Genomic DNA, 20,701 nt, shown 5'->3' with positions numbered 1-20,701 from the left:
ACATGCCATATAGCAGAAATGGTGTGTTAGTACCAGGAAACTGCAAACTCCCTGGGCAGAAAAGTGGTAGGGGAGTTTCAAAGATCAAATTCAATATTCTTTCCCACCTTTTACCTTCTCCCCTCTCTTCCCTAAAGCACCCCTCATCTCCTTCCAATATGAAGTCCCAATTCTGTACAAGCTTGTACTTCTGCTAACAAAAAAAAAAAAAAAAAAAAAAAAAAGGCAAACAAAACAAAAACCCCCAGACCTCCAAACATCCCTGGTACCAATCTACCACTCCTTGCATTTTGTGGGGAGTGAGAAAAGCATTTTCATGCTGATATTTTTGCCAACCATTCCTGTGAAAATGGATAGATCCTGTTTGCCTCAGGATTTAGTTCCACAACCAGTTTCACAAATGTTATATTGGAACTTTGAAGTGCATGGTTTTAACATGTATCATACTTTAACTTAGAAAAAACAACAACGACATAATGGTGATTAGTCAAGTGAGCAGGGATGGAGCAGTGAAAACAGAACAGACCCTATGGTAAGTATTTTCAAGTACTTTTTCTTTATCATCTACCACAAAAATGAAGATGTCTAACAAGCATCCAGGCCAATCCCTTAAAGCAACAGTTTAATGGATGGCTGTGTTGAAGCTGAAACAGTTGCTGTGTTCTGGAGCTTGCACGTAGCACAGCCCAGTTGGAATTACAGGTATGGAGCACCTGGTGTCATCAGGCCCTGAATCAAACTGCAGAGGGACAATTAGAGAAGGACAAAACATTTTCTCCATCGTTAGCTTCGTCTGTGTAGACTAGTCATTATGACTATGGTTACGTGCCTAACTAGCGAGGATGGCAAATCAAGAATTAACTTGAAGAGTGCGCATTCCTGGAACAGGATCACATTCAACCAATTGTATTTCAAGCAGACACATTATTATCATCTGTAATACTGAAGAAGGTGCTCTGCTGTAGTTGCTGGTCAGACAACGAGTATTAGCAGTTTACATTGAGAGTATACTAAACACAACACATAGTCACAGAAAATCACAGAAAACAGCCAAACTGTCAACGAGAATGCACACTGCAGATTAGAGATTGCCGATAGGAATAGATAATTCCAACATAAATAGCAGCTTACTCACTGCTATTTAGAAAGCAGTTGTATTTTCTCTTACTTATTTGTTCTAGAATCTTATTCACTGCTTTACAAAAATCAAAAACAAATTCAGCTGGCCAAAAGGGCACATCTCACCAACGGACAGCAATCATCAGATTTTATTTTATTTTTTAAATTAACGAAAAAAATACCCGCAGAAAATTTGAGAGGGGCAAGAACAAAATACAACTGAAGAATTTTGTTTTAAAGGGGAATTATGAAAATTCTTCTTCCAAAACTTTATAATGCGGAATGAATATTGTACATCTGTATTGCAATATGTAATTACTTAGGTCTTAGCTGTGTAGTTAAAAATTGCTTAGGGGTTAAATTAGAGGTCTGTCAATAAAGCACCATAGCTTTTGATACTAAATACTCAGAAACCTTCTGAGGCAGCCATTCTCTTTATGTTTGTAGCTAAAATGGTGCTAGTGTTAATGGTTGCTCTAATGTAAATATCCAGTGTGTAAACTGCCACTACCAGAGGAAACAGACGTCTTACAGACAAATGTGTCATGTTGTTTTACTTAAAGAGAAACAAACATGCTGAACTTTAACAAAAGACCAATAAAAAATTTTCACTACTGACCTAAAAGTAAAAGAAAAAACAAACTAAGAAATAATAATAATAATAATAATAATAAAAAAAACACAACAAAAAAATATTTAAAAAAAGCTGTGTGTTTTCCTTGACCAGAGATTGCTGAGAATGATTAGAGGCAGAGCCAGCCTTTAGCGTACAGCTTTGGAGCTATGTGTCACAGAGTATTTATGAGCTGCTGCCGAGTTATGTCCCTTGAGATCCAAGTCCCCTGATCTCCTACTGTGGCATTACTCAGTGCTTGGTTCAACATACAGGGAGAATTCCAACATGATTGTAACTTTCAGAAAGAAAAACAGACAACAACAACAACAAAAAATACATTTTCCCCTTTAAAGCAATTACATTTTGGTTAATACCGAGCCACAATTGTTAGCCCAACACCCACACAATCTGTACAAGCTACAGCAAAATGAATACACCCAGCAGAGCCCTTATCTGTTGTAGCACCAACAGAAAGGGGACTGGCCAATTTACCTTCATCAGCCTCAATAGCCTCAACAGTAGCTGAAGAGAAGAAAGGGGTAGCAAAACGAATGAGAAAAATGAGCAGAGGATTTCAACTCTAAGAACAAGTCAGTGAATAGCAAAGGAGCTAACACACTAATGTTACTGTAAGTGCTGGATTTTGGCAAAACAGACATACACAGAAATGCTACACAAAAACAATAAATTGCAGATTGAATTAAGCTACAGTTTGTTTTGAAGCAGAAAGATCCACGAAGTTCATAAAGGCATATTTGAATAGTTTTCTTTTGACTCAAAAAAAAACCACCTTACAAAATGAAAATGTCTTCCATATCGTATATCTGACCTGCACTGTTTATTGTATAATTCTCACAGTTTTAAATAAGAGTGGTTTGATTTGCTCTGTCAAAAGAAAAAAAAAATGGCATAAAGCCATCACACAAAATGTATACCACTTACAAAGTCAGCTTGAAAAGTATTCACTGCTGGTACAGGGCAAAAGAACCACATCTGCAACTTCTAAGAAAGTTTTTTCTCTCTCCTGACTAAAAGAAACCTCCCCACAACATGGGAAAGAGTTTGCACAGAGAGCTTTTTTCTTTGCTTGCAATCTCACTCAGTCTGCTCCATCTGTAAGCATCCTTTATGGCAACCTAATCTTTGGAAAGAAAATTCTTTTAATGTTTTCAATTGATGGACATGGATACCATATTGAAAACCCTTGGGCCCCCAGAATTACAAAGCTTGGTCAGAGAGAGAAAATTTTGTAATCAGGAGATTGCTGCAGTGTTATGAATACACCGTATGTTACCACTGTTTTGAAAACTTCATTGTTCTTAAAAAAAAAAAAAAAAAAAAAAAACAAACTTCATTTGAATTCTAACCATCAGTTCTGGTTTCAATTTGTTTCTACAGTAGTCTGAGATTTAGAAGCTGAAGCAGATCAGCAAATGTGATCTAATACAGCACTGCTATTGTTAAATATTTAAAGAAATGTTGATTTTCAAGAACTTTGCTGGTGTAGAGAATAGCTCATTAAGCAGTTTATTTTTTTTTATTTTTTTTTGAATTTCTCTTATCTTATTTTTCTCCACAGAGAAGCTTTTTTGTCCTCCAATGGATTGAGATCAATATTAAAAGATACATACCATTATCTTGCTGCATGGGGAAATTAGAGAATGCTAATCCACATGCAGCAAGGTAATCTTATGCCTCTCAAGCTATAGAGCGAGAGAGATGGCAAAAATCAAGGAACTAAACCAATACAAGCATAAAAGTAAAGGAAACATGACAACTACGATGAGAAATTAAAATGAATAACCAGATCCAAACCAGCACTGACACATTAGGGAAAAAAAATAGACAGCTAAGATGTATTACTTCCACAGAACATACTACTCATATTTTCTGTTGAAACACACAACAATGTGCGCTTAACAGAAACTATGTATACTTCAGCTCTAGTGAATGAGGTACTACGTGTTAACCAATGCAGGAGCTTGTGTATAGTAATGTTTTACTAAACTAGAATACTGCAGTATGAGGAGATTTTACTTTTAGTCATGGTAAACAAGAAGTGTAGGCAATTTTCTCCAATTCATTTCAGTTCCTAATATTTTGCTAGGGCAACAATAGCAGTTTTCCTGGAAAAAAAATTTCTGACAAACATAAAGCAACTATACAGGGAAAAGCCTAGATAACAAGCGTGACGCTGTGGAATCATATTGCAGCATTTTCAAAGCAGAACGTTACTATGTCTGTAACACACAAGTTGTCAAAAAAAGAAAAAAGGGAAGGAAAAAAAGGGGAAATGAAAGTTTACCACAGAATACCTGAGTCTTCTAGGTAAGAAAAGAGACAGTAAAGGGGAAAAAAATACAGAGAAAGAATGCTCCAGAAAGGAAACAAGAAAATCAGAGGCTGAGACTGTGTTAAGATTATAAAATATTTCTATTTCTAACATCTACTGCCAATAGAACCTCAGTAAGTGAGAGACATTCTTGTGTGCCCGGTATATACTGTACAGTAATACACACAGAAAAAAGGAGAGCTTATGGTAGTAAATTAAATACTTTGCAGCTCCTTATCCCACAAGGAATATTTCATCAAAGGCAGACTTACAGATTTCCTGTAACAAAAAGCACTTGGTATAAAACTGAACTGACAATCTGTATTGTGGTTGTGTACAAGGCAAACACAGTGTTTGTAAGAGCCTCCCTTCACTTTGGCTTAAATCAGAATGTGAAATTGTTCTCATGCTGTCACCTAGAATTGCTAGAAGATAAAATCTACTTCTAGAACTATTTTCATTGGTGATTCTCTGTGAGGAAGAACAAATCAGATAAAATAAGTTTGAGTGTCATTATCTAAGCTGAATCTTCTGTACTCAGTGTATCAAAAGCTGCTCCTGAGAAAAATAAAAGACGACTCTATAAACTGTGTAAAGAGTGCACTTCACAGGTGATGCTGATCTACCATTCTGAACAGTTGATTCTCAGGGACTTTTTTCTCTCTCCTTTGAAAATCAGTGGTACGTAATAAGTCTTGAGAAATGGCCTTACATGAACTGCTCCAAATGCTCCAGTACAGCAAGCCATCTGTTTTATTCTGTCCTTTAGTTATTTATTTCTGAGAAGAGTGTGGTTATTTTCCTTGGGTTCTCCAGTTAAAAATCAATTGTTTCTTTTACACATAATGACACAGAGAGGCAAACATGCTTACCGCTTTGCAGTGTTTGTTTTCCTCCAGAGAGCACACCACTGGGCAGCATTCCTGTTGGAGTCAGACCTTTCAGCGTCAGCACACTTTCACTCTCTTCTCTGCAGAAGAGAAAATATAGCAAAATCATTGTTTTTTGTCTTTATTTATTCCCCCCCTCCCAAAAAAAAAAATATACAGAAAGTGTTCTAGCTACACCATATGCTACACCTGTCCTGCAACAATTTGTTTATCTCCTATCTCCTTACCGGGAAAGAGAGAATCTGCTGTTGGTGCAGTTCCAGCATTGATGCAGTTTCTCCTCACAACATCTGGGATTTCTCCTTTATATATATAAGTATTTCACCTTTGCAGCACACAATACACAGACTCCCCCTATAGCAACAGTATAACCTGCATCTATCAAGCAGCGTATGCAAATACCCACATTGGAATACAGTGCTGAAACCACAGACTTGAAAGGAGGAAGACCAAAGGAGCAGTTACTGCCAATAGTATATTTAAATCTGTCTCAGGAGTTGATTCTTGGATCACACAATAAGTTGTTGTTTTGTTTTTGTCTACACTAGCACTAGGATGCATTATTTATTATTGATCATCAGCCACTTAAAAAAAAAAAAAAAAAAGGAGCTAGAAACTCATTAAAATTAATGAACACTTTCAACCTTGCTAGTACTCTTATAGTTTTGCATGCTGAAAATGATACAGGATTTAAGAAAAATTTTTTAGGAAATCTAAATATGTTTTACAGGTCCCCAAATACATATAGCTTTCAATATATGCCAGGAGGAATACAACAGCTCTATCCAGACAAAGTTACATACAGCCTTCTGCAAGTACTACAATGCTGATGACATACTTTCTCAGCAGCAAAATTGACCCCAATTCTCTAAGAGAAGAATATTTTGAAATGTTTTACTTTGAAATATATAATGACATTAAACTGGAGGAAGCAAACACAAAGGCAGAATTTAGGTCCGCATTCACTCGAGGATAATGTGGTTTTGTCTATCAAAACTGTCTCTCAAACAATTCTAGCACATACAATTTTCTTTAGACCTCTACATGGCCTGAATTAATCATGTATTTCAAACGACTCTTGTTTATCTATGACATATACTCTTCAAGTTCCATTTTTAGTTTGAAAATGTTTCTTCTTGTACATACTTTTCCTAGTGTAAAAGTCAAAATTAGACTGTGACTGTCTTCAAGCTGCCCAGGCAATTAGTACTAAAGCAATAGCTCGGTATTGCCTGAACTAACAGGGTATTGTAATGCCACTACAGAGTATGACACATTAAAAGATTTGCTTGCTCTTGATTATTTGCCTCTACAAGGAAATGTCTAATCTGCATTTTCTATCCAGTCAATTTATTCTCTTTTTTGAATTAAACTGCATTATCACTTTTAGATTCACCTTCAAAGGAAATGTTTATCCATTGTATTTTTTATTATCTTTAAAATACACGTCCCTGGCAAATCTCTGATTTGATCTCAACAAACTTTAAAGACTTTTAGCTAGCCTTCAGTGTTCTTAATTTTGTATTTCACCCCCTTTATTTATTATTCTTTTTAAATAAAAATGAACTGATTTTATTTACCTCCCTCCTGTCTAGATACATCCAAAGAAAAGCTAGACTGGAAAATACAAAGTTAAAGAGAGGCAATGACAGAGAATCACAAGGTCTTCCACTGAGCTTAAGTCTTACGGCTTTCTTCTTATGGCTTTTCCTTGCAAAACTCATTTACAACCTTTGAAACTGAATATAGTGCTTTTTTGATACCTAATTTTGAGATGGAAATGGCTGAAATGATCTCAGATATGAGCTTTACATTCAGGTTACATTTAAAACACATCTCAAGGGAGGGGCCACTCTGGCTCAGAGAAGAGAGTCCTTTGAATGTGGTCAGATCAGGTGAAGATTATTTGGAAAAGCTTTTCAACAATTAGTGAAACAGGTTTCACAGAACAGCAATGACAAACAGGAACGTCAAAGATTTCTGGAATATGTTGTTTTAGATGGCAGTGTTACCTCAGTCTTTGTAGCGTTATACACCGTTATCAAACACTCGTGTGTTCAATGTGGACTGTGCTGGCAAGACTGAAAAAAGAATCCAGGCTATTCTGTAGGAATAGTACTGGAGGACTATGTAATCTTATCTGTGTCTAGCATGAACTTGAGGAGAATCAACCTTTACCAGGCAAGAGAATAGGTACACCCAGTGGTGGCTGGGATGAAATGGCACTCATCTACCTGGAAGACTGGTCAGCAAAATTGCTCATTTGATGTACCTGTTTATCTGCCTATTACACCTGACCACAGTGAGGGTGTGCTATATTTGCTGGTTAAAGTTAAAGGAGAAGAAATATACTCTTTGTCTTCACTCCATCCTGCAAAGTTTTAAGGCCCATCAGTATCAAAAAAAAAAAAAAAAAATGTATCCAAGACTCAGCAGCTTCAGTGAGTGAACCACTGGCTTCTCTACCAGACACAGTCCATTCTGGCCTTCTGGAGATGTCAGGATGCATGTAGTAGTGGTAAGAAAAAAAAAAAAAAAGCCTCATAAAACACTGAGATAAATCAGGCTGATTTTCAGGAAAAGACAAAGCCTGATTTCCATTAGAACCTCAAAACATTACACTGATTTTTATTAAATAATTTAAGAGAGCTCCAGGCTTCAAACGGTGCCAAAACTCTGAGCTATGAGGCTCGTGCATGTCGCTTAAAACAGGGCACAAACAAGAATTACGCTGTATTCTTACTCCATGCTTGAAATGATTCCTGCCCCATGGTTCCTTCTGAAAGTCTTTGACATGTAGGTTATGAGAATCATTGGCAAATTAACAAAAACAACAACAACAACAAAAAACCATCAGCTGACCATCAAATTCCAGACCTTTCTGTTTCTGCATATTTACGTCCAGGTTTCTGTTAAATTCATCCTATATTTCAAAATGCAATCCAAAACAAAATACAGTGGGGATCCAAAAGCTACAGTTCAAGGGCATGGGGAAAGCCAGGTTTCCCAAACTTTGCTCAACTATCACCAGAGAAAAATAATTGTGCTGTTTTATGAAGGTGGTGACAATGTCAGCTCCACGCTCTCTGCCAGATTTAATACAGAGGAGCACGTGGAAACATTTGATGGCTCCCCCATCTTGTTTAGGGAAAAGGCATTATGGCAACTTTAAAAAAAATATTTATTTCTATTTTTTATGGGTACCACTGAACTGATAGTTCACATGTAACAGTTTTGGAACCCCAGGTATAAGGTTCTCCATCTCAGTATGCAATTTAAAGCTGTGCTGCTGTGCTCCGCAATGCACAGGTGAACTGCTGTGTCCATAAGAAGCCCCAGTGAAAACCTGCCCAAGGTGCATGCTGCAGGAGAGTCTTAAAACAAGAAAATTTTTAAGTTTCATCTGAAATCAAGAACGTATTATTGAAGTAGCTGTTTTTATTCCCTTCTCTTATATCAATCATAACTATCATACCAATACATTAAAAAAATTAACCCCCCGAAAAACCCAAACCTCAGTTTTATACCAACTGTAGAAGCCATAAACTGACTACAGCAGAGCAACATACAATTTCCTGGAAAAATTCCCTCTGCTGAAAGGGAGGAAGAACTGTATTTTCTATATTTAGACCTCAGCACAGTACAGCATGTTTTCTATTCTACTCAGAGACATCAAATGGAAAGTTCTAAACATTGGCTAGCAATTAGTTACTCATGTTCATGTGTTTGCGGGAGTGCAGCTGAAGGTAATGAGTTGCTGTTGTTTGCGCTAACTTCCCGGATTTTTAGTTAAATGGCCCTAATGCTTTCATATTTAATCATCTTTACTCGTGGCTGTAGCAGTAACTATAGGTGACAGTGGTTCAGTTGGCTTCCTTGTTAATGAGATGTTATGTGGAAGATGCTCTTTCTCTTCATTTAACTCTTGCCTCACAGTTAGAAGCTAAAAGAGTTAACTTGCACACCTGGACAGAAAAGGACTTTAGAAAAGGGTAATTGCGATTTTCTTTGTTGATGTCTTTTGTCTGCCTGTTGGTTTCAAGTTCAGCAAAAACCCTGAGGAAGATTTTTCAGAGCCATAATAAACAGCAGCACTGTCTAAATAAAACAGTCTTTAAAAGGTTCCAGCAAAGCTCAGTTGGGTGGTAGATTAAAATATTAAGTTTGCTGTTTGATGAACAGTAGAGAGCTCTAAGTAATCATTAAAAGCTGTCCTTTAACAGAAAATAAATCAACAACAAAAAAACCTTACCTTAGCACTGAGAAAACTCTAGCCATTTTTCCTATTGCTCTTATCTTGTTCCTTATAACCTCCTTTCGAGCAGCAGCTGTTGCTCCTATGGAAAATACATTAAAAATAGTTACAGAGACTTGTAAATAATACATCACTGTTCTGAACTCTAAGTAAAAGAAACATCATTTTTATACTTCAGTTTGCCAAACTAAGCCGTATCTGCTCTCCGAGCCAAAAATATTTTTAATTACTTACAGCTCAAGACTAATCACTTCTGAACAATCTAGTTATTAGCATCTTTAGAGTTGTGATCCTTTTCCTGCTACACGTTAAACCAGCATGTTTTTCATCAATATATTCTAATTTTCCATTTAAAAAACATTTCAGAGATCAAACTCTTTTGAAAACAAGTTACTTTGAAAATTGTCAAAATGTCAAAAGATATTCAACATGAACAGTGTTCAAACCATAAAGTTTAAAAAAAAGTGGGATTTTAAAAACTATTTCTTAAACTTGCAATTTTAAGTGAAAAATAATCATGTTTCACTTAATTTTCTACAAAAGGGATTGGGGTACATTTAAGACCACGGGTATCCTAATATGTCTTTCACATCCCTAGCTGAAAAGCTTTTAAAAAGTTATGAAACCTAAAAGACAAGAGTCCTGAAAACCAGAATGATAATGTAAGGATAGTGTTGGCTGGTAGTAATTGACAGATTTCTTTAGATAAAACTTTCTTTTCATCATGCTATAGTCTGCTCAAACTTACAATTACTCTCAAATTTATGAACTCACAAAATACATTGCCTTAAAAACATCATACAGTGTAACAGTGACTGTAGTTCAGCTGATTTTGCATGTGTAATTGCTACCAAGAATATTATGTATCTATAAAAAAAAAAACACCTTAATGGGGAATAACCTATAATTGTAGAACTAAGTTGTCAGAACTAGCCATTTCTTTTAACAAGGAAAAGTAAAACACTCTACAAGAAAATGCCACAAGTATACTAAGTAAACAGCTTTACTTAATTATCAAAATCATAACCACGTACATCCAAAAGTTCTCCCCAAAGCATTATGAACAAAAGGTGACCTTGGCTCATACGGATGCTGACAACTCCGACCTCAGAGGTTCAAGAGTGCAACTAGAAAAATTCCACACCAAGATACTGCTTCCTTCTTTGCTGTGCCAGAATTCAAGGGCAAAATGAAAATTCCTATCTTCAGTTCCTAGGAAAGCCCTCCATTTTATTAAGCAGAATCCATTGTAGAAGCTAAAATAGCAGAAAGAGCCCAAAATCAGGGAGCCAGAGCAGCAGCAGAGATGTGCCTCAGAGGAGCAAGGTGCTGCTGAATGCCAGTGATGGATGGAGTAGGTGAAAAGCAGCAGAAAACATGGGGCCTTCCATGCAGGCCTTCTTTCACTATATTTAAAACACGAAGTGACCTCAGACAGAAGGGGTCGGAAGGAAACAGTGGCTCCAGCCATTTGGCAGAGCGCAGGAGAGGTCCGATAGTGCAATGCAGGAGATTTGTTGGGTACTTCTCAGGGCCAACTGTGAGATAATTCTCATCGTTGTGGTTTTCTCCACACTTCTCTGCTGATGGCAGCCCCATGGTTCCACTATCAAGTGCTGTTACTTCCCCTACTGCAAAGCTCTCAATTACAATTACAGTCGTAACAGCTTGAGACAACTCCTGGAAACACAAGGATTGCCTAATGCTATTTACCAGCTGACTACATGGTCTGGCTGATACTCTGGCATTTTAGAAGAGGTGAAAAGGATGTACCTTTTTTTTTGTATTATTTTTTTTTCTGTGCTTGGATTTCGAAACAAATAACAATCCTTGGCAAAACTTTCAAAACTGAAAATAACTCATAAACTCTAGAGCTGTTCAAAAGAAGGCTAAATAACCTGAGGAACAAATATCACAGGTAACAACACAATATCTTGGGATGAATCACACTGCAACTCTTAATATCATGGTGGAGAGCAAGTTCAACCCCTTAACAGGGCAAGGGATGTTTTATAAAATGGGAGCTTGATAGATGCACAGAGAATTGTGCAGAGCTCTTTGTACAGTTGCACGTCCCCAACCAGCCTGCGTACAAATGGGAACACATGAACTACCTTGCATGCACCCGCAGCCACCACACGCTGCATGCTGAAATGCTGGTAACTCTATGCTTACACACTGGTATATCTTCATCCATGTGTCAAGGAGCACAAACTAGCTGTCTTATAATCATGCATGCTACTTTTGCCTTTCCATCTCTTGGGGCGGCTATTAAATGTGTTATTTCCAGACATTTCTAACTGTCGTTCTAACCTGCCTGAATTAAGAGTCCGTTTCTTGAAGTTCAAAATGAAGGAAACTATGCTTAGAACAATGTCTTTTAAATAGAAGGCTAGTTTGGGGCATAAATGTATCATTCTCGATCATAAAGAGTGGGAGAAAGGGCTGTAATTCAGCCGTAACTGAATTATAGCTAAACGTATTAGTAAGAGCTTAATGAAAAATTTAATTTCAACAGCAACAGGTTCATCAGGAAATAGGGGGCATCCATTCCTACCTCCATTTCTAGAATCTCAGGAGGCCACTGAAACCACAAGGTACGTAAGACAAGGTTTTCATCCTTTTTTTTTTTCCCCACAAAAGCAGTAAAACACAATTTGTACTTTCTTTCGGGTCTTGCTACTCCTCTATTACAAGCCCACACTGTTCTAGTTGATCTTTTAAGTACTTTTGACCTTTTTCCAACCAGCGTTTAATTTCCAGAACAGTTGAGAACTGGAAACCAGGAATATAATTTATTACTGAAGTAAAATACAATGCTCTACCCACAAATGAAAAATACGAAATAAAACCACCCTCAATCATAGAACAGAACAGGCTCAGAACGTCTATTTTATTTCTCATCAATACATATACTTTACCAAAAGATACACTAAACAATTTCTGTCTCTACTGAATTCCCTAATTTATAATAGATCTGTGAAAATGATTTTTTTTTTTTTACTGTTCACGGCACAATTATTGGTAATGATTTTATTTATCCTTATTTTTTAAAAAAACTTTATTTGCTAAATAATGCACCTACTATTGCCACGTGACATTGCCCTGCTAGTTTTAACTCAATGCTGCTAACCTGACAATATCCGGGTTCCCTGATTATGTATACATAAAACTTAGACTCATGTTTCAAGTGCTCCATTTTCATATTCTGAAATTCTCCATTATGGAAAATCTTTATGAATTACTTCAGCTACACTTAAACATACACCTATACGAAAGTTAATAGGTCATAACTTGAGAGCTGACTATGGGTAAAATGGTTAATTTTCATGTCGGCAAACATTGTCTATAATCCCCATATATACTTTTAAAAACAAACTATTCTTTCAATACCTTAAACCCTATTTCCATGAAGAGAACTAAAATAAACAAACCAAAAAAGCGTTATGAACACAACCAAGGTTAACATTGGACAAATATGGGGGGATGTAGAATAAAAGCTTTGAACCTTACTTCAGAAATTTAACAAGTTCTATTGGAGCTCAGATTTGTAGCATCTAAGCAAGTATTTTGCAAGCTGGATATGTAGGACTTAGGTAAAATGTAATTTAGACCTTCAGATTAAGAAGTAGAACAATGAAAAAAGACGGTAAACTCTGAAAATATTCTGAGAGGTAGGATTGAATAGATAGATAATACTGATTAAAAAACAACAAAAAATAAATCTCTCCATGATATCCTAATATATTATGTATGATCTAATTAAGCATTAGGAAAATGATATGAAAGCAAATTAATTAAACTTAAGCCTTCCAATTTAATACCTTTCTTCTGTGCATAAATGGGATCTTCTTATGAATTCCAAAGGGGGGGAAAGAAAAAGATCAGTGATGTTTGCAGAATGAAAACAAAAAATAATAAAGAACATTTGACAACATCAATGGAAACGCAATGTTTAAGTAAAGTCTGAAAAACAGAAAAGAAACAAATTAGGCAGGGAACATCCAAAAGGAAAGAAACAGATTGAGAACTATGGGGAAAAGAAAAAAAAATAAAAAACAACCGTTTTCAGGTTAAAGACTTGTTAGTAGATTTGTAGGAAACTAACATGCAGGCAGATCAGCAGGTAAGCTTAGCCTTGGTGCTACGATCTCCTGAATGCATATTTATGCATTATTGCAGCTGCTTTGATAAGGCTCAATCACTTCTCAAAAACAGCAGATATTAAAAGATGTCCATCCCTCATCCCACACCCCATTTGGGGGTGTGCCTGCCTGATAACACCTCTTTTTCTTAGAGTGATCAAGCCGATTCTTCCAGTTTATTTACATCTGATATCCGAAAGAATAGCTTACTATCACAGACGTGTGCTGCCTCTACCAAAATCAGTGTTATCTAGGGTACCCATGCATTTGTCAGAATCATCCAGCAGCTTCCAGTCAGCAAATCCAAGCGGCTACAAGGTACTGCATTTTAAAATCAGCTATTTTTGAGAGCAAGATGAGAGCAACCCTCAGAGCCCTGGCACAATTCCACCATATGAAATGTTTTGGGGATGTGGGTGTCTAGTGCATACTACTAGGCTGGTTCAAATGCAGAGCGCACCGATGTGCTGTATTGGATCTTGTGAAAAAGATTTTGGGTATGGAACAACTAGACCCAACCAGGAAAAAATAAAAATGCCATTCAAATGCCCCTCTGCTACTAATTCATAGAGGGGAGGTATGCATTGCTGCCCAACGTTGCTGCTTTGCAGGAAGAACAAGAGTAGAACAGTGAAAAATAACCTCCCTGTCTTTCCTAGTTAAAAATTAACTTACTCCAAAGCTAAGTCTGTCCTGTCTGCCTAGCTAGCATCATGAACGCTCTGATCAAGGCATTGTGTAAGTGACCGTGACCTAAAGACAAAGGCTTGACTTTTACTTGATCGGTCTCCGTGTTAGTTGCTGCAGAGCTTTCCTGGGTGTAGTTTATTGCACTGAAGACCTGTGGCAAATCTCACATGCTGCTGTTGATATTGGAACCAGGTTATGACCAACAGCACGCGTTTGACATGGTGATTCAGTTTAGTCTCAGACTACAGCACTTTGCTGCCGAAGCTGTGTTCCAACTGAGGAATAAATGCTGCACCTAGCGTTATGCCAGCAGCTTTTTCCACAAGAAGGCTGTGAGCTACGATGTTGAAGGCGATAGAGAAATTAACGCAGGTAATTTAGAAGTGCCTTTATGCCAAATCATGATAGCGATGCATACAAAGCAAGGAGAGCATTTGTGTCAAGTTGTCTATTACATTATTGCACACTTTTAATTAGCAGCTTCGTTTTTCAATCAAATGCATGAGGCCAGAAATGTTACTAATTAAAATAAACCAGGATTCTGACTACATGCTGGCTGGATACAAGTATTTGTAGCTCCTGTTGCTAAGCAATACGTTTGATGCACAAACCACTAGCTAATGTTCACCTAAGACATTTTTTACTGGATCCGATTATGTTGCAACCACCCTAGTGAACAGGAAAGAAAAGGTACAGCAAGAGGAAGCTATCAGAGATGAGAAAATTTAACGTACCATAACCTCTCATTTTTAAAGCAAGTGAAACCAAAAGGCCCATGCAGGCCACCAGGGAGATATGGTCTAAAGGGCACTGCAAACACTATTTAGGTTCTCTTCTACTAAGCATACACTGAAACCACCTCTAACAAATTGATCACTTCCCCACGATATATCTCCTTAAGCAAAAAAATAAAAATAAAAAATGGGGAAAAAGAAAGGAATACATGCTGTTGGGCATCCTGCTCATGGCTAGATGCAACATGCATGACTTGGAACAAAAAGATATATATAAAAAAAAGGCTCACAAACACCATGCAGTGAGGTCAGGCAGTACTGATGGGGCTTTGTATTGAAAGGGAAAGTGGGTGAGAGGGGAGGACAGAGGGCAAGGAAGTGTAAGAGAAGATAACAAATGAATGATCAGTGCAAACCATAGCGATGGATCATTCTCACTACATGTGGGAACCCAGGTCAGGGCATGTTCAAACTGCAAGGAGAGAAAGGAAATCAGCAGCGAGCCCTGAAAGCTACAGATGATGCAAAAATACTCATTGATTTTAACTCATTCCATCAAACAAAATGCGTCTGCTGTTGCAAGTGTCAGGCATTTCCTTCTATGGGAAATACTGCTAAAGAAAAATGTCAGTGGTGAGCAGGACTGTGCTGCTGCAGTCCTCCGAGGAAGCTGGACAGAAATTGTGAAAGAATAGTGGAAATGGTGAACCACTACAAGACTGTCAACACACCGCCCTTACAGGAAGGGTTTTAAACCAATAACCATTCCAGTTTGCTTCACCAAGAACACAAATAAAACACCTTGTACTTTCTCCCCCTATGCCCTATGCAATGCTCTAAGAATAAATAAATAAAGAAATAAATAAAAAAAATTTTAAAAAAGAGGAAACAACTACCTCTGAGAGAAAGATAATTTTCCTTTGTTGTACAGACAATAAATCAGAACGCACCGGGAAGTCACTACAGATATCAGCCTCTATTTAAATTTAAATCAACTCTCAGATTTACTTTTATGCCTGAATCCTTCAGTCTCTCCCATGTGTATATTCCCCACAGGCCCAGTGCTCCCAGTGGGCTGGAGGAACAAGAGTACCCGCTCTGCAAGCTGCGGCACCGCTGCCACAGATTTCACTTTAGAGCTCTGAGGGGATTATCTGGGGAAACAGACTCGAGTGTACACCAACTGTGGTTTTAGCTGCACATCCTAAAGACGAAGACACTGCTAATACCTTTCTTAAAATTATATTTTTCACAGAGAAAGCATTCATACCAAAAAATTGTGAAGTAGATTTAGACAACGGTATTAGCTTTACAGTACCAGGAACGGTTTAATTATTCCTCATCTAGAAATTTTAACACTGCTGGATATAATTATGCAGTATACACACATGCAAGCCAAGGGGATTTCAGCCTGCACTCCTGCTTAGGCACCTGTAATGCTGCAAACTCCACGCCTGGAAGCGTGCCATGGCAAAACTCCCTGGGAGACAGCTGGTTCACACTCCTCACAACACACAGCAAGGAAAATACGCAGGAAACACAGAGCCCTCCTGCAGCTGGGGAGAGCTCCTCTCATCGTCACCGCAGAATTATCCGCCACGAGAGCATCTGTCCTGAAAGACCCCTAATGCCTCTTCGTTTGTGGCCATGGGTTTGAAAACCTGCTGCTGAGCTGTAACCTAGGCATAGGAACGATGAGGCAGTAAAATTTCAGAAAAGGACTACCACCACTGGCCTACCTATGCTCTGTTTAGTGTCAATGGAAGTTTATAGTACAACTTAGAGAAAATATTAGGCCAATGCTGAACTGATTTAAAAATCCTTCCCATAAAACCTTTGCTTTGGCAACGAATTCAGTGAAATTTCAGGCCGTGCTTAAGTGCTTTCTTGAGCCAAGGATTTTAAGCACATGGTTTTCCTGCTACTGTATTTAATTTGACACAGTTTTTACTCATTGTATGCCTCTGTGCTGTTTCACACACTGCTTTAATTACACAGTAGCTACTTATTTAAATTTCATGAGAAAAAATTCAGGCACAATGTTCAAACAGGTGTTTTCTTCTTTGCACTGATTACTGGTTTCAGTAAATCCAGTCTTTGTCCCAGGTCCTGCAAGATAATTGTTCACGTCCACACTGTGGCGGCTACAGAACTGGGGAATCCAATTGGCTTTTCAGAGTAAATGCAAAGTGCTGTAATCCATATCCTTCTTTCCCATCATAAAGGAAATATGTCAAAATCCATGATTTAACTTCCTCTTCTAAAGATTAAGAATAAAGGCTCTGAGAGAGAACTTTAATTATTAATTATAATTTCATTAAATATTTGTCTTACTTGATAGCTCTTCATTCTCCCCATTCTGTCATTCTACCTACAGTCATCATGAGAATATTTCTAGTGGATGCTTGGTAGTCCTATTTTTCCGTATTAAAACCTAAATAAATTCCTGTTCTCTATATTTTTATTTTTTAGATATTGAAAGCATCCATAGTAAGAACAGCAGCAATGCATGTTTTTTTTTTTTTTTTTTTTTTTTTTTTTTTTTTTTTTTTTTCCAGTTTTGCTCAATTGAAAAGGAATATGCTGGAGAGCTGCAATTTTCTGTTAAGCTGTGCAAGAGTAAGTAATGGCTAATGAAATAAATTTACTTCCAAGAAATTCCAAATTGCAAGATATAAAGTGTCCTTTACCATCAAACCAACAGGAACATGGCAACTTATCATCATATAAATTCCAGCCCAAGTGATAACATTCCTTTCTTCGTAGCAGAAATGTCAGGTCAGAATATTCTCTGCATCTGTACAGGTTGATTAATCTGTACAGGTTGATTTATTGATTAAATTGATTCTTAAAGCCTTTTAAATACACAAGTGCATTAAAAGATGTGACGAACAAAATATTTCAAGTACAATTTCTCCAAAGTTACAGCATCTACATTTTGGAATGAGCTCTGCAAGAAGCTGATTTTATTGTAAGAAGTTAATTTCATTGATATAATTATACTTTCTATAGGAATTGCTGGTATATTATGCATAAAATCAACACCATATCCCTCATGACATCACAACCGAGATTTAATGGAGGGAAAATTTTTATTTTATTTTATTTTTTAAAATCAAAACCAAAGGAGTGAGACCAAGGAAAGATTTGTAGTTTTGGCTAGGGTTAGAACAGGGCAAGATTTCCATTAATTCTTTCCAACACATGCAGTAAGCAAATCCATTGGAGTCTAGCACAACAGTTGCTTTCAGCAGCACAGAACTTAAATGGGACCCAGAAAATTATCCCAGGGTTAGTAAATAAACCTTTTAAAGTAGTTTCAAGGCAAACAATCTCAACCAAGGGCAAGAGGCTCTTACCATCAAAACCATCTTCCTCTGTCCCTAATTCATCATCTGAGCAGATGTTCAGCACATTTACCAGCATCTCTGTCACTGAAATGGAAAACAAAATGCAAGATGTTGATGTCAGGCTTCCCTGGTCAGCCAGAGAGAGCAAACTCTAGCTGTAGTAACATTAATGAAAATTCAGTACACAAATGGCACTCGCTTTTGTAAACAAGGACCTTATTTTATGCATGCAGTAATATAAGCATGAACAGTCTGTATAATTTTACACAAAAATTGTTCCAAATATACCAATCACTGCAAGAAATAATTTTTTTTTTCTAAAAAAATGTTTACAATCTCTCTTTTTGCAACTGCCAACCAAGTACCTAACTTTTGTTTTCTCCCCCCCCTTGTCAATTTTTGATTTTCAGTCAAGTTAGAATTGACTGCTCTTCTCTTGCTGCTACAGTGCAGTAGGATTTGAATTCCCTGCATAGCAAATGGAGTATCAATCCAAATCAAAAAGGTGCATGCAGCAAGAAGGATGTCCAGAACCTTTCATTTCTACAGAGGTTTTAGACACTGTAGTTTTAGTTCAAAAAATAGTATATCTTTTGAGATACCTATAAAGGGACAGCATCCCTATAAATCTAGGACAAATAACACCAATACAAATGTCATTATTGGTAAATTCAGAGTATGTTCAGTTTGCTTACTTTGCAACTTAGGCATGCAAAGGTCAGCATCAGGCTACCCCTAATCCCAGCCCATTTGGAAATGGCAAGAGTGAGACATGAACCAGAGAGGACACAGTGAGAACAGCAGGGGAAAAAAATCACAACCAAATAAATGGAATTCAGGGATCAAAGGCCAAAGTTATGAGGTAAAATGTAAAATCATTAGCAAATTGATAAAAACTTCACTACATCTACATGTAGTAAGCACCATTAAAGCTGTTACCCGGCATGTCTAGACTTGCACTAGCTACACAGGCTCAAAGTTTAATTTTTTTAATCAAGTGTTTGTTAAAATTCTCTTCTGTGACTACTATGATGTTTGCAACATTAGAAGGGCAGGGCAAAGCCATATTTTTCCTAAATTAGTGAAAGATTTAACATTTTCCTTTGACAGTATTAGTGGAAAGACTTTCCACACTAACATCGACCAGTGTAACTAACTGCTTCCTACCTTGGTTGGCCTTTGAGGAATAAAAAAAATCTATAAAAGAAGAAATAAATAAAAAGCTGTGTAGAACATCGACTCTTACACCCACTGAGTTTTGTTTTGCAGAAAAAGGGAAAACACTACTTTTACTTCCTCTTTCCCTTCTATGGGCTTCAAAGTTTCCAGGCAATTGGTAAGAATGACCACTGAGAAGACGTGGAAAAAAAAATGAAAAAAAAAAAAGACCAAAAAGGAGTGTTCATAGCCTCGGGATCTCACTGAGTCTTGACTACCCATTCTGCAGCCTCAGCTGAGGAGGCCACCTATGGGAAACGATCTTACAGAACATCTCACAGAACTGCAGTGTGTCAGGAGAACAGGCTTGTCAAAAGTACAGGGCATGACTGAATTTATGGCCAAACGAAATGAAAGTGTTTTATCTGCCTCACAAGTCTGAAACATGCATCAGCATGGATTATGTAATGTCTCCATTAGTGGAAACAGCTGTCTCTTCTCTGTTAATCCCCGCTTTATTGTCTATCTGTTCTGTTCACAGAGGCCTCAGGCACGTCACCAGCAGCTTTCCTAGTACAAAAGAGTAGCTGCAAACAAAGCTGGTCATGACTGCAGGTAAGAGCCATAACTGGCTGTACTTCCAGTTGCTTATTAAGAGAGAACTGTTTTTCCAAGCAGCTTTTATGAGTTTATTATAGTTTTCTGGCAGTAATTGCTGTTGCAGCAACATACTATAATGGATGGATCAAAGCAAGTCTCATCTCAGCCCTCGAATAAAATGACTTGGGGTTTAAGCAGTTTGCACTATGCATTCATTTAATATGTTAGACTAAAGCTTTTTTCATGCCTTTTATGTGCTTGCCATTCATAGCATGAAGTTGTCTTCAGGCAAGATTAGGAGCATCATGTTTCAATAAAACATCAACTATGTTTTAGGGCGAGTCTTCTGAGGCACCATACACTCTGGGTGGAGACAGGGCTCAGAAGCAGATTTTCCTTCCGGACATCTCTCTGCTCTCAAGGAACAGTAAACCAGAACAGGTCTTAGCATCACCAGCTCTGTATTTACTGATGAAAAAGCAACCCAACATCATCTTATCGAGACAGGTCAGCGAGCTAAGGCTGTAACCATGATGTAGTGAAGTCTGATGTGCTGTCCTTCAAGCAGTGAACAACATCCAGGGGAATTCCCAAAAGCTTATAAAGTAACAAGCAGTAAGAATTTTATTCAGCGAATTCACCTCTGGCCTGCAATGCCATAACAATCTATTTCCACTGCAAAAACAATATCATAGCCTGGAAAAAGTGGAAATCAAAAACATGACAACTGTGATTAACCATTAGTAATTGCTTGTCCCTATGGCCTGTTTCTTTCAATTTGTCCTCAAAAGCAAATGATCTGTCTTCAAATT

At 37.4% G+C, this 20,701-nt stretch overlaps 1 protein-coding gene across 7 annotated transcripts in view; it reads right to left on the bottom strand.

Moving 5' to 3' along the window:
• PPP3CA (protein phosphatase 3 catalytic subunit alpha) overlaps window positions 1-20,701 on the bottom strand; it is a 200,651-nt gene that overhangs the window by 2,786 nt on the left and 177,164 nt on the right. For 3 of the 7 annotated variants that reach the window (XM_035324052.1, XM_035324046.1, XM_035324053.1), the window contains exons 10-14: window positions 18,141-18,215; window positions 13,037-13,063; window positions 9,210-9,294; window positions 4,940-5,037; window positions 2,228-2,257 (exon numbers count right to left, since the gene is read on the bottom strand). In XM_035324052.1, coding sequence (XP_035179943.1) covers window positions 2,228-2,257; window positions 4,940-5,037; window positions 9,210-9,294; window positions 13,037-13,063; window positions 18,141-18,215 — 315 coding nt within the window. The remainder of the gene's footprint in view (window positions 1-2,227; window positions 2,258-4,939; window positions 5,038-9,209; window positions 9,295-13,036; window positions 13,064-18,140; window positions 18,216-20,701) is intronic. The other 4 variants (XM_035324048.1, XM_035324050.1, XM_035324049.1 and 1 more) reach the window with 4 other exon arrangements.

The sequence above is a fragment of the Oxyura jamaicensis genome, chromosome 4 (assembly GCF_011077185.1).
Source record: "Oxyura jamaicensis isolate SHBP4307 breed ruddy duck chromosome 4, BPBGC_Ojam_1.0, whole genome shotgun sequence".
NCBI classification, from domain to species: Eukaryota; Metazoa; Chordata; class Aves; order Anseriformes; family Anatidae; genus Oxyura; species Oxyura jamaicensis.
This window is presented reverse-complemented; position numbering and strand designations above follow the sequence as displayed.